At 37.6% G+C, this 12,943-nt stretch overlaps 1 protein-coding gene across 1 annotated transcript in view; it reads left to right on the forward strand.

Annotated features, from left to right (window-relative positions):
• Nucleotides 1-12,943, forward strand: part of LOC127628497 (neural cell adhesion molecule L1-like) — a 72,253-nt gene that overhangs the window by 45,753 nt on the left and 13,557 nt on the right. The window contains exons 3-13 of the mRNA XM_052105277.1: nucleotides 1,212-1,226; nucleotides 3,368-3,470; nucleotides 5,036-5,229; nucleotides 6,901-7,023; nucleotides 7,168-7,338; nucleotides 9,124-9,238; nucleotides 9,526-9,710; nucleotides 10,655-10,786; nucleotides 10,930-11,073; nucleotides 12,199-12,310; nucleotides 12,601-12,755. Of these exons, the coding sequence (XP_051961237.1) occupies nucleotides 1,212-1,226; nucleotides 3,368-3,470; nucleotides 5,036-5,229; nucleotides 6,901-7,023; nucleotides 7,168-7,338; nucleotides 9,124-9,238; nucleotides 9,526-9,710; nucleotides 10,655-10,786; nucleotides 10,930-11,073; nucleotides 12,199-12,310; nucleotides 12,601-12,755 (1,449 nt within the window). The remainder of the gene's footprint in view (nucleotides 1-1,211; nucleotides 1,227-3,367; nucleotides 3,471-5,035; nucleotides 5,230-6,900; nucleotides 7,024-7,167; nucleotides 7,339-9,123; nucleotides 9,239-9,525; nucleotides 9,711-10,654; nucleotides 10,787-10,929; nucleotides 11,074-12,198; nucleotides 12,311-12,600; nucleotides 12,756-12,943) is intronic.

Here is a 12,943-nt window from a genome sequence, read left to right on the forward strand (position 1 = left end):
AAGATATTCACACATAGGCACAATTTACATTTGTCTACAAAACTAATTTCAAGCATTAAAGCATAAGCATTTAATTTAAGGTTTTTATTTTTAAGAAATAATTTCAGTCAAGTGTGTCAAACTGGTACTGATAGCAGAAAAACAATGTTTTTAGCAATGTTGTTCTATGGTTGTTTTTCTGCTATGGCTTATTGTAATGGTTATTACACTTTGCTAAGAAGGTTTGACACACACACACACACACACACATAAGAGATGATGAAAACAGTAAAACAGAAATGTCATGTGGAGCTGAAAGAGTCTGAAGAGTTACACCAAGAGTAAATGTCAAGGTTTCTCTTGACTTTCAATTAGTGACCTTTAAAGTGGAGATGTTGACATAGATGTGACCACTTAGATCAGTAACACTCCCACATTAAAATGTTCAGTGAGCACGGCCTGACTGGAAACAGCCCATGTGCTCTGAGTGCATATGCCACTGCCTGTGGGGCAATTTTCAAGGATTCAACATAATTGTTTTCATATTAAGTTGTTTGGACTGCAGTATGATCCAGTAATGCAAAGGAAGTTTGAAACATAGCGAGGAAAACAGCTTGAAAGAGTTTATTTTTGCTCTGCTTTGCCAGCATCTTGTTATCTCTAGCGTGCTTTTGAGTCTCAGCCAGCTGAACTAAACTCCAGGTGTCGGAAGTGGCATAATGCATTTTCTTTGTTTACCCGGATCCAATTTAGCGTAATCATACAAAGATTTATCAAGATTTATCTCACAAATAAAAATGTACAATGCATTATCTGGAACCATGCAATCTATGTGTCTTTATTTATTTGCTATACTTGTGAGGGATAAATTACTCACAGATATTGTAAAACCGACTTGTTTTTTCAGTAAGTCGGTTTCCTTGCTATATTAAAAGACAAAGACATGGTACTTTTTAGGAAAAAATTATAAATGGGCAAAATGATTTGTTAATTAAAATCTAGAACTGCAAAAGGTGTCTGAAAGGGTAAGGTGTAGGGTATAGTAATTATAGTTTGCTTAATTTAAGAATAATTGTCTTATGGGAGGTCCTCGCAAGTAAGTGTATTAATTGAGTGCATATGGTTGTGCATGTGTATTGTGTAACATACAAGTGCATGTTGCTGGTACTTTATATTACTGTAAACTAACATGATTTCTTTGTGATTGATCCCCCTGCTGGCTCAATGGACAGACAAAATTAGAGACCGTAAGTATCTCAAGCCCTGTGTGTGTATAATTGTGTGCACAATATGTGGTTTTGCATGCACTAACTTTACTCCACTACTTCACAAAAAATCCCCAAACTTGTTTCAATAACTGAAAAAAGTGCAGCAATAGCCAAGCCCTGAGAAATCTGTTAGATTCAGAAGTGGATAAACAATTTGAAAAATTGCAGGGTGTATTAAAACACGGATATTTTAAAATGAATTATAGCATGTTTGATGTAATCGCTGTTTTTGGTTTTGCAGTTGTCGGGAGTATTTTCTACATATTGTACTACTGATTGTAGTTTTTTTTTTTTTGTCTTTTATGTTAGCAACACTTACAACAACATTCGCCACTGAGATAGCAAATACAGAACAAGCATCAATGTCTGCAGGGGCATGAAAACCATTCATGCAATAGGCCAAGAACAGAATAATAAGTGTAGCCAAGTGGAGAAATTTCATGTAATTTAACTCTAGTCATAAATTGGACATGGCCCTTTAAGAATTGGAGTTTTGTGACACCTGCTTTCTGACACACTCCTGTAAGAAATGTGAGAGCATACATTGTGCAAGAGAGCTCCCGGTTTTGTTCATTGCATATGTGGAGTTTGACCACGTTTTGCACAGTTATAGAGGACTGGCCTCTAACATATTTAATTTTTTGTGTTTCCCTACTGTTTCATTCTTATATATATAATGCCACATCGACTGTGTTTTTTTTTTATTATTATTTTTTTTTTTTATTAAATCGTTTTTATATTAAAACCTATAAAGTATATTATTTTGACCTTTTGACTTAAGAGGTCATTGTACTATAAACATATACTGTAAGTTTTGGAACTCAAAATGTCCTCCTTACTGCAAAAATTGTCACACTGTGGTATACATTTGCATCTGACCACCTCCACAACAACACATCAACGCTTACTTACCTTATCACTTCTGTAGTGGTTGCAGTAAGATGGCAATGAGGAAACGGGTCAGTAAAGAGCAGAGAGCCGATCAGAACAGTGGGAATTTGCTGTCAAGTCTTAAAGGAGAAGCAGCACCAAAACTGTGCGTTTCTGACAGAGGGTCAAAATGATCACCTTTTACAACTATATGACTGATTTTATACAATACACTTTACAAATATTATAAGTTAACCTCAAGGAACAAAATAGGCATGCCATGACTCATGACCCCTTTAAAAGTTGCGTAACCGATTTAAGGATATAAAAAAATCGGAAGAATGCATAACAGTGGCACCCCTTTAAGGTGAGTTCTGAGGCAGTTTTGTCACTTTAGTATCACTTCTGTCCCTAGCCCTGATTTTAGATTATTTTTTACTTGATCAACTTGATATTTACAGATCAACTATAAAAATTATAACTAGAAAAATAGCTATATAAAGGATTTCTGAAAACACCAGGCTCTCACCAGGCTCTCACTTCCAAAGCTAATAGTAAATATGTTACCAATACAAATACCAGGCATGCATATAAAAGTCTTAGGGCATAAATTGCATGGTGTGAGGGATTGCTCTAATCGCACCATTCCCTGACATCTCTGGTTTTATGCGTCAAGTATAAGAACATGTTTATAGCTTCTGTGAATGCATCCACATATTACATCAAGGGCTTTACGCTCTTGCTATCTGCATCTATTTTTCTCTCCTCCACTATCAATTTCTTCCATCCTCTCACAGGCTACTCACCTGTAAAAACATTTGACACGTGCTCACCTACAGTAATCTCCATGTATTACCTCTGCACAATTTGCATCAGGGAGTTTTAATGGTATTTCTCAGACATGTCTATTGGAACTAATCAAGTGTGTGTTTTAAACATTCAGAGGCACTGGCTCCAGAACGCTGTAGAGTTTCAATAGGAAACGGTGCTGCAGGAAGTCATTGGTGCAGCACATCATTAAATTGTTGTGAATATTGCATGGTGTGTGATTACATGAGGTCAGCAGAAGGGCTGTTCATTACTGTTATAAATGTGCCTTCCTCATCAACATCTTAGAATAATTAATGAAAATAATATTGGTTTCTGGAAATAGAGGACTTTGATCTATTTGCCTTGCTAAATTTACAGCTCAACTAGGAAAGTAGTGGGTAAATGTGTGTTTTATGTCTGACTGTATACTCTCTCTGCAGTAAAAAGCCCCCCAGTGATAACTGCACAACCACAGTCTGTCACCACCTTTTCAGCAGATGACATCACACTCACCTGTGAAGCAACTGGGAATCCTCCACCCACGTCAGTATCCATAGCATCATGTTTACCTAATTTGGTAGTATTTCACTTGTGGCGTCTGTATACATTATGCATTATGAAAGTATTTTTCATAAAGGTATTCATAACGCCTTCCAAAAAAACGCATTTAATGCATTTAATGCATTGTATTTTTCATAGTTTTATCCACAGTTATAGTATATTGGACACCTTACAATACACCTTGCATGATGCATGATGCAAAACGATGTATGATGCATTATGACAAGAAATTTTGAGTTTATCAAGTGTTTTAATACTGTGGCATGGGGGGGGCGTCCCTTAAATGTCTCTCTCCGTATCACTATAACAAGACACAGGTGTTAGAGGTAATTACAAACCAGGTGACAAGCCTTACCGCTCTCTCTCTCTCCCGCAGACCGACACATGACCACGCCCCCCATGCCACAAATACATTATCCTCTTTCAAGGAATAGGAATGAATAAAAATGTATTATAATGTATTGTTTAACAGCGATAACCTGTATAACTGTGGTAAAATTATTAAAGTGAACGTATAAATGATTATAAGGTGTTCTGTAAGGCATCGTGAATGCATTATTTATTTATGCATTTTTATGTTTATTTATATATTGTGTGTGTGTGCACGTGTGTATGTTTGTATGTGTGTGTTTTATTGCTTTATATCAAGGATTTAGCCAAATATTCAATATTTGGTGTACCAAATGTAGAAGTTTAAGAATATGCCCATGAAAACCCCATACTGATCAACCACTACTCCAAATATTAGGGGGAACATGTCCCCCTCATCTAGGGTCGTTATGGCCCTGCTTTATTCATGTGCAGGATTTTAGGTAATGTGTTACCCATAATTTCGTGTTAATCTTAAAAGGATTGGTTGAGAAAAAGCATTAAATCCACACAGCATCAATTTAAAGTGATAGTTCACCCAAAAATGAAAATTCTCATCATTTACGTACCCTCCTGCCATCCCAAATATGTATGACTTTCTCCAGCAGAACAAAAAAGATTTTTATATATGTGTTTAAAATCATATCTTCAGAAGCAATATAATAGGTGTGGGTGGGAAACAGATCAATATTTAAGTCATTTTTTTACTCTAAATCTCCACTTTCAGATGTGAAAGTAAACAGGCACCACATGTGACTTTTAGATGTAAAAGTGAAAGTGGAGATTTAGAGTAAATAAATGACTTAAATTTTGATCTGTTTCTCACCCACATCTATTATAATGCTTCTGAAGACATGGATTTAACCACTGGAGTCGAATGGATTACTTTTTGGTTTCCTTTGTGACTTTTGGAGCTGCAAAGGTCTGATCACCATTCACTTGCATTGTATGGACCTACAGAGCTGAGATATTCTTCTAAAAATCTTTGTTTGTGTTCTGCTGAAGAAAGAAAGTCATACACTTCTGGTACGACTTGAGGGTAAACAAGAATGAGAGAATACAATTTTTTGGGTGAACTATCCCTTTAATTTATGAATGTTACACTTCTATTATGTTATCACTATTTGAATTCTGTGAAAAATATCTATTTTTGTTTTTCATCTCTGCATCATCACTAGGTTCCGATGGGTAAAAGATGGTGTGGAGTTTGACCCATCTCAAGACCCTGACCTTTCAGTGTCAAGAGATTCTGGAACTTTTTCATTGACTGCCAAGGATGGACCGATCCACCAGTACCAGGGCCGTTATAGCTGCTACACGTCTAATGAGCTTGGCACAGCTGTGTCTAACGAGGCTCACATCATCACAGATAGTAAGTCACATTCATTGTAGTGACATTATGGAGCGACACGCACTTGATTGCATGTTTGATATCCCTGACGCTACCACATGTGGATAGTTTTTCTTAAGAGAGAAGCTGGTGCGCAGCAGATAACAGCACACAATCAAACCCCTGCCCCCTGTTGTTTTATATGCATAAAATGCCATTTAAAGGGAAATTGCAGCTTATTTTGTGAGCCAGTCACACTAGCATTTTACCGACACGGTCAAAATTTCCAAACAAATAAAAATCCTAGATTGCTCCCCAATTAGCTGTCAAACACGACACTGAGTAGCACTTTGTATACAAAAGCAACACAATTGCTGTTTTGCCACGCAATCTAGCAATCTACCTGTGTCTCTCACTCTATACCAACGTCTCTGCCAGTTTCCCTGACAACGGTTACCTCAGAAACCAGTGTGAGTTGTCGTGAAAGGGTGTCAGCAGGGATGACCACTCGTGGGAATAATGCATGCAGGAAGTGAGAGTACTCTGCATGAGAAGGGCTAACAATAGCCTACATATTACTCCTCATGCAGCTGGCCGGGGCTGGTCACTTTCATTTTATGAACGAACTGACACCCTTTATATCATTTCAAAGCATCTTCTTAATACTGTTTGACTAGCTATGTAGTTTTATTTAATGCTTTCTGGTGTTTTTGTTAACTGTTGTGTGAACTGTTGAAGAAGTAATTGCAAGTTAATTAGCAAACTTCTGTTTCTCACAAGTATATTATGCATTTAAATTCATAAACATAATTAAGTTGAGTTTTTCTCATAGAATTATTACCGCAACTTAAAACCTTTCTCTTGCACTTATCTCTTTCTTACAATTTGTTCCCTCTGTGCCTCTCTGTACTTCTTTATTTCTTTTTTTTTTATTTAAAAAAAATAGTTTGAATGATTTTTATACTCACAATATTGCCAAAGTGTCAATAGAAATTACACAAAAATGTTTACATAAATTGCTATTAATCTGAGAGTCTCTTCATAACAATTAATAACGTTCATAAAAATATAAATATAGATTAAAATAAAATGCAATAGATTTAATCAAATAAAATAAACATAACAAAAAATTAAGAAACTGTTCTAAGAATATCTGCTTTGCAGATATACTAGTAAATATGCTGGTCAAAGCAGTGATTTGTGTGTAGTTTAAATTTTAGCACTTGCATTTGATCTTTTTCTGCTAAATTAAAAATATGTGGTCTGATGTTTGAAAGATTTTCCAAGGATTTATCTCTTGTATCTTGACATTTAGGCAGTGGCATAGTCAAGGGTGGGTGGGGGTTGACCTGGGCCCACCCAAATTAGACCTAGGTCCACCCAGAATATTAGAGATTATTCTTTGACTTCAAATATATATTTATAAATTAGTTTAAAAAATTCATAAATTCTGATTTCTGAAAGTGCAAAAGAAGATCTGTTTGAATGTGCCACTTCTCTGTTGTTAAGGACAGTTTGTTTAAAAAAGAAAAATTTATTGGCCAAAAACTTGGCCCATCCATTTTTATTGAGGCCCTCCCAAAAGTAATTTCCTGGCTACGCCCTTGAATTTAGGGCAGTGAAGTAGAAAGTGAGCCTCTCTCACCAGTCTCATCTCTCTTTCTCTCTGTCTGTCTCTGTCTCTCTCTCTCTCTCTCTCTCTCATACACACAGACACTCCCACTTTACAGAAGGAGAAGAAGGTGTCAAAAAAAGTGGAGGAAGGAGAGAGTGTGGTGCTTCCCTGTAACCCTCCTAATAGCACTGTGGCACCAGTCATACATTGGATGGATAAGAGTTAGTCTGTCGTTCTCTCACTACTTTGCTCTATTTTCAGATTTTCCCCTATGATTATAAATAAGATTATTAGCATTTTGCTACTCAGCGATATAAAAATAAACACACTTATACTTTCTTGTCTCTGCTCTCTCTCTCTATCAGGACTCAGGCACATTCAGCAGAATGAGCGTGTAATTCAGGGTCGAGATGGAAACCTGTACTTCTCTCATGTGACTGCGGCAGACAGCCGTGAAGACTACACCTGCAGCACTCAGTTCCTCAGTGCCCGTATCATCGTGCTCAAAGAGCCCATCAAGCTGACTGTTGTCCCCTGTAAGCAGCAAGACAGTGAATGCTGACTGTCCTAGACCTACAAGCACTCTTACAGTACCTTGTGTGCCAAAACAAGTTTTGAAGTAATGGCAGGCCACTGACTGGGTCTTACTGAGATGGAATATCTTAACTCATGTATATTAATTAGGTCATGCTGATGTTGCTAGATTTGCTAAGCATTCCATTGATTTTATCTTCAAAATATGAAAGATTTTTTTATTGTATTTTTATTATTAAACATTTAAACAATTAACATTGTTAATACCTCATCTAACGAACTTCAAAAGGTGGCCCTACGGTTCTGGCGTCACTGTGTGGCCACAAAAAGCTGTGGCAGGAACAGAAGGGAAGGGCGATAGGATTCCAGTTTATCTGTTACAATCAGTACACTGGCATTTGTAGCCACATCATAGTCACAGCGACAGTCCCCCAGGAGCAACCTGGGGTTAAACGTCTTGCTCAAGAGCACAATGGTGATAGCTCAAGGATCCACAGGGATTCAAACAATCTTTCAGATACCAGCTTAAATACCACTGGACTAGACTACACCAGTTCATGTCTTCTTTATGTGAATGTGTCAAGCTGTAAGCTAAAGGTCTAGCAGAGATCACTCTGTCCGAAGCTCAGGGACAGTATACATATATATACTGTATATATAGATAGAGAGAGTATATTGTGGTGATCGGGGTGTGGTCGAGCACTGGTTTGTGAATGGAGAGCGAGGCCAGGAGGAATAATTGGGAAGGACTCGCACGTGTGTATAATTTCTCTAAAAGCTGTTCTGTGTTTCAGTGGCGTTGGGGAGATAAAGGGGAGACAAGAAGCCCAGAGAGACACTGAAAAGTGTCCTTAAAAGTCTTACATGGATTGTTCACCCGGCTCCCGCTTCCTCCTCCATAAGAAAGCAGAGTTCTGCCACATTGTTGCCGAAACCTGGTGGTTTGGAGGAGGAAGTGGGAGCCGGTTGAACAATCCATGGTACGAGTCCTTCCCATTCCTCCAGTCCTCGCTCTCCATTCACAAACCAGTGCTCGGCCATGCCCCAATCACTATATATATATATATATATATATATATATATATATATATATATATATATATATATATATATATATATATATTATAAAATAATAAACTGTCCCTGAGCTGTAGTTTGAATTTCTTTCTTCTGCAGAACACAAAGATTTGTGTCCATACAATACAAGTGAATGGTGGCTAGAACTTTGAAGCTCCCAAAAGCACATAAAGGCAGCATAAAAGTGATCCACAAGACTCCAGTGGTTAAATCCATATCTTCAGAAGTGATATAAGTGATTAAGTCCTTTTTTAATCACCAGCTCTCCTAAGCTCTCTTCTCTACTAAAAGTTCTTTGTTTTGTTTTTTTGGTGATTCACTTTCATCGTTCATATCGCCACCTTCTGGGCAAGGAGGAGAACTTATATGGAAAAAAGGACTTGAATATTAATCTGATTCTCTCCCACACCTATCATATCACTTCTGAAGCCATGGATTTACCTTTTTCTCAACCGTTTGTGTTTAGCAGAAGAATGAAAGTCATCCACATCTGGTATGACATCAGGGTAAGTCAATGATTAGAGAATTACCATTTTGGGTGAACTATTCATTTAATAGGTTTAATGCCCCTAAAAATCAACTCCAAGGCATTCACTTCTTAATAATTTCATGTGTTTCAGTAATTTGAACGTTATTGTGTTTATGTACACAGTTAGTCTTGCACTCTCCATATTTTCATTAATAATTTCTTCTTTTGTGTGTATTTCTAGCTAATTCGGTTGTGCGTAACAGAAGGCCGCAAATGATGAGACCCTCTGGGTCCCGCAGTTCCTACCTGGTACTCAGTGGGCAAAACCTGGAGCTGGAGTGCATTGTACAGGGCCTGTAAGTCCCATTTGCTCTGACTATGTGTGTTTTTATGGGGGCGCAAAGTTTTACCAGGAGTTTTACTTAAGTGTTCTCATGGTAGAAAGGAAAAAGTAATATTAATAAAGCAATCAATTTATAAAAAAAAATTACTGACCTATAAGCATTTGTTAAATTTAACTTGTCAATTATGATAAAAAAAAAGCTTATTTTGCTGAATGTTGAAAACATAAACTAATTGGTCATCTGACTTCTATGTGATATTTCATAACTTAATTTGTTTTCATTTCATGATATCTCCTCAGGCCCTCTCCCAAAATCAATTGGATCAGGATAGATGGAGTCCTGTCTGAGTCTCGCACTTTCAAAGACAGTTATGACAGAGTGCTACGCTTCAAGAATATCTCTGAGTCTGACAGTGGCGAGTATCAATGTTCTGCCACCAACCTTCAGGGCATGACCACTCACACCTACAGCATCACTGTAGAAGGTATGGCTTCCCATTGCCAGATCAGTTCCTCTGAAGTTTTGGATGTGGGGTGTGAATTTGAGGGCAACTGTGGGAGGATGACTCAGAATAGCTCAGAAAAATTTAACTTTGCTGACAAAAGCTACCCACTGAGTTTTAGAATAACTCGCAACAGCCCAAGTTTTCTCTCTGAGGGCTTTTAGCTGTGTATGATTGGTGTATAATTGCGTGTTGGCTAAAAAAGGAAGGGATTAAGTTCAGTCTACCTGCTAAATATACCCCAACAGCATATCATCTTGAAGGCATTTATTTTGTAGTATCATGTAGAAATCAGCAACACAGCAGTGTATCAGTTCAAAGCTGCTAATAAGCATGGAACAGTCCTCATCAATGCATTGAAATTTTGCAATTTGAGAAAGAAATCGCTGAACAGCTGAAATCAACCCCTGGTTTGCATCGGAGTTCTGTTGGTGTTAATTTTATGAAAAAGACCATCTGACTCTTCATTATTCAGCCTATTACAAGACTACTTGCCAAACAAATAAATAAATGCAGATGAAACATTGATTTGAGTTGAAATTATTAGCCTACTTGTAGAGATCGCACAGTGATCCAAGAAGCAGGAGAGAAGGCTCGCAGAACCTGGATGAGTGGTCTGATACGATTTAATCCATGGATGTGCGGTTGTTACAGAGCAATATCTGACCACTGGATGGCGCCATTGACCAATCAAAATACAGTATTCCAGAGAGCCGTGTAATAAACACTTATAATGTACACTTTAGCAGATATTATTCAAAACATTTGACAACTGAATTATGCAATTGACCAATCAGAATCAAGTATTTCCGAGAATTGTATAATAAAAGCTTATAATTGGCTACACATAGGCTACCATGCTCAGTTTAGAAGCTTGTATAACTGTTTGAAGAGACCTGTCATGAGTATGTTTTGTGTTGGTCTAGCTGCCCCATACTGGACTAAAGAACCAAAGAGCCAGCTGTATGTACCAGGAGATACAGTCAAACTGGAATGTAAGGCTGACGGCATTCCCAGCGCTGTGGTCACCTGGAGCATCAATGGCAATCTTCTTACTGGTAACACATTCCATGTTTCTGGAACAATTTGCTTGTTTATTTCTGTCTCTTTTCGATGTTGAACAGTCTTTATCTGTGCATTTGTGATTTGAGAGACATTAGTGTATTGTCATGCATTGACTTACTGTGGTGTGTTTGTGCAGATATTGACCCAGACCCCAGACGCAGTGTAAAACATGGCATACTCACTCTGAAGAATGTAAAAATCAGCGACACAGCAGTGTATCAGTGCAAAGCTGCTAATAAGCATGGAACAGTCCTCATCAATGCCTACGTCTATGTTATAGGTGAGAGAATTTTGGCCAAATTGGTTAACAGCTGTTTTTGGTGGTGCTTTCTAAGACAAAATCCCTGACCCTAAAAATGTAACTATGGTATGTATGGTTTGTCCTGCACCATTTGTGCTATGAGTTGAATGATACCTCAAATCATGTGGCTTGTTGAGGAGAGTTGTGCTATTCGTTTCCTAAGCGATCTGATTTTACATTGACGATTTTTGTCTGGCAGATGATAAAACAGGTAGAAAATGTCCCATGAATTATACTGAAGCAGGGATCCAAGCCATACTTACAGACTACATCACAGGGTGTGTCTCAATCAGCTCCCTAGTTCAGTAGTCAGGGGACTGACCAGGGAGTCAGCCATTTCTAGGACTATCTCAATCACAAAATCATTCCAGTGTACTGAAATATTTTCTCCCTAAAAATTCCCAGATTGCACATAAATCCCAGGCAGCATTATTACTCACTATGTTCCCTTACCTGAAACGTCACCATGTTTTCTAAAATCTTTCAAGTCATGAGAAGGTGAGCACAAGAATAAAATGATAAAATCAAAGCTTTATTTTCTCTTTAAAAGAGATGTTTGTATGAACTTTTATCCATAATGTGCATGAAAGGGAAACAATATTTAAAAAATGTAAAGTGTTTTTTTAATATAATTTTTTATAAAAAATGCACATCAGTGTCATTTATACAGCCATGTTGTTGATGGATATAAGCTTGTTGCAGTAAATTGAGTCATAAATGTCCAAATGTTCAGGGAATGAACACCATTTTATGTGCCCGAATTTGTGTTTATGATATAGTGATTAACGTCACTGTGGGCAAGGAAGTGAGTTGAACGCACCTGTAGAAACTTTGCAGTGGATTCTTATGACTTGGGGCAGTAAGCAGCAACCTAGCAATGCCCTAGCAGCCACTTAGATCTCCCTAGCAACAAAGTATCAGCATGCTAACAACCACATAGAACAATTTAGCAACCACATTTCGCCCTGGCAACCACCCACAACACCCTAGCATAGTGAATGTTGTATGGGAAACACCACTCAGATTTTCTTAAGAAAATAATCAAATCTACTTTTTTTTTTGAATGTTGGAAAGTAAATAATAGTAGATTTCTTGTTTCTCTAGAACTACCCCCTAAGATTCTGACAGAGGATGGCCTCATGTATTCAGTGGCAGAAGGACAGGCGATCGAGTTGGCTTGTGAGACCTTTGGCTCTCCTCTGCCTAATGTCACATGGTGAGACAGACTCGATCCTGTGGGGTGTTCCTTCCGCACATGCCAGAACTGATCCAGCCAGCTGTCCTGAGTATTAGTGGGGGGCTTTCTGGGGAGTGCATAATGACACATGGGCAAATTCACTCACCGTAGTCATTGATAGCGTCATTCTAAATATTGGTATTCTTAAAAAATTGCATGTTGCTCTCATATGAACAAGCTTACATGAATATTGTGTTTCAGGATTATAATAGTTCTTAAACTTTGACTAGTTTTTATTTCATTTTGTATTTTGATTGTACTTTTCACAGGGAGTCCTGGGGTGCTCTTATAGCCAACCCTAGGATGAGTCAACTATCTGATGGTTCTCTACAAATCAGTAATGCCTCTCTTAATGACAGTGGCCAGTATACTTGCACTGTCAGCAATAGCAAAATCACCATCACAGCTGAGCTTGATGTACTCAGTAAGTTTCATACGCATTCATATGCATAATTGATTCAGAATTAATTTAATTTCAGGCAGTTAGAATCATTTTTGTCCATTCTAACAATTCTTTGGTTATTGTTTTTATTGTAGCTACTCTGATATCCTCTAACTGTTTCATACAGCTACTAGCACTGTAGTGATTTTGAATCATTATAAACCTTCCAA

This window comes from Xyrauchen texanus, chromosome 35 (genome assembly GCF_025860055.1).
Source record: "Xyrauchen texanus isolate HMW12.3.18 chromosome 35, RBS_HiC_50CHRs, whole genome shotgun sequence".
In the NCBI taxonomy this organism is placed as follows: domain Eukaryota; kingdom Metazoa; phylum Chordata; class Actinopteri; order Cypriniformes; family Catostomidae; genus Xyrauchen; species Xyrauchen texanus.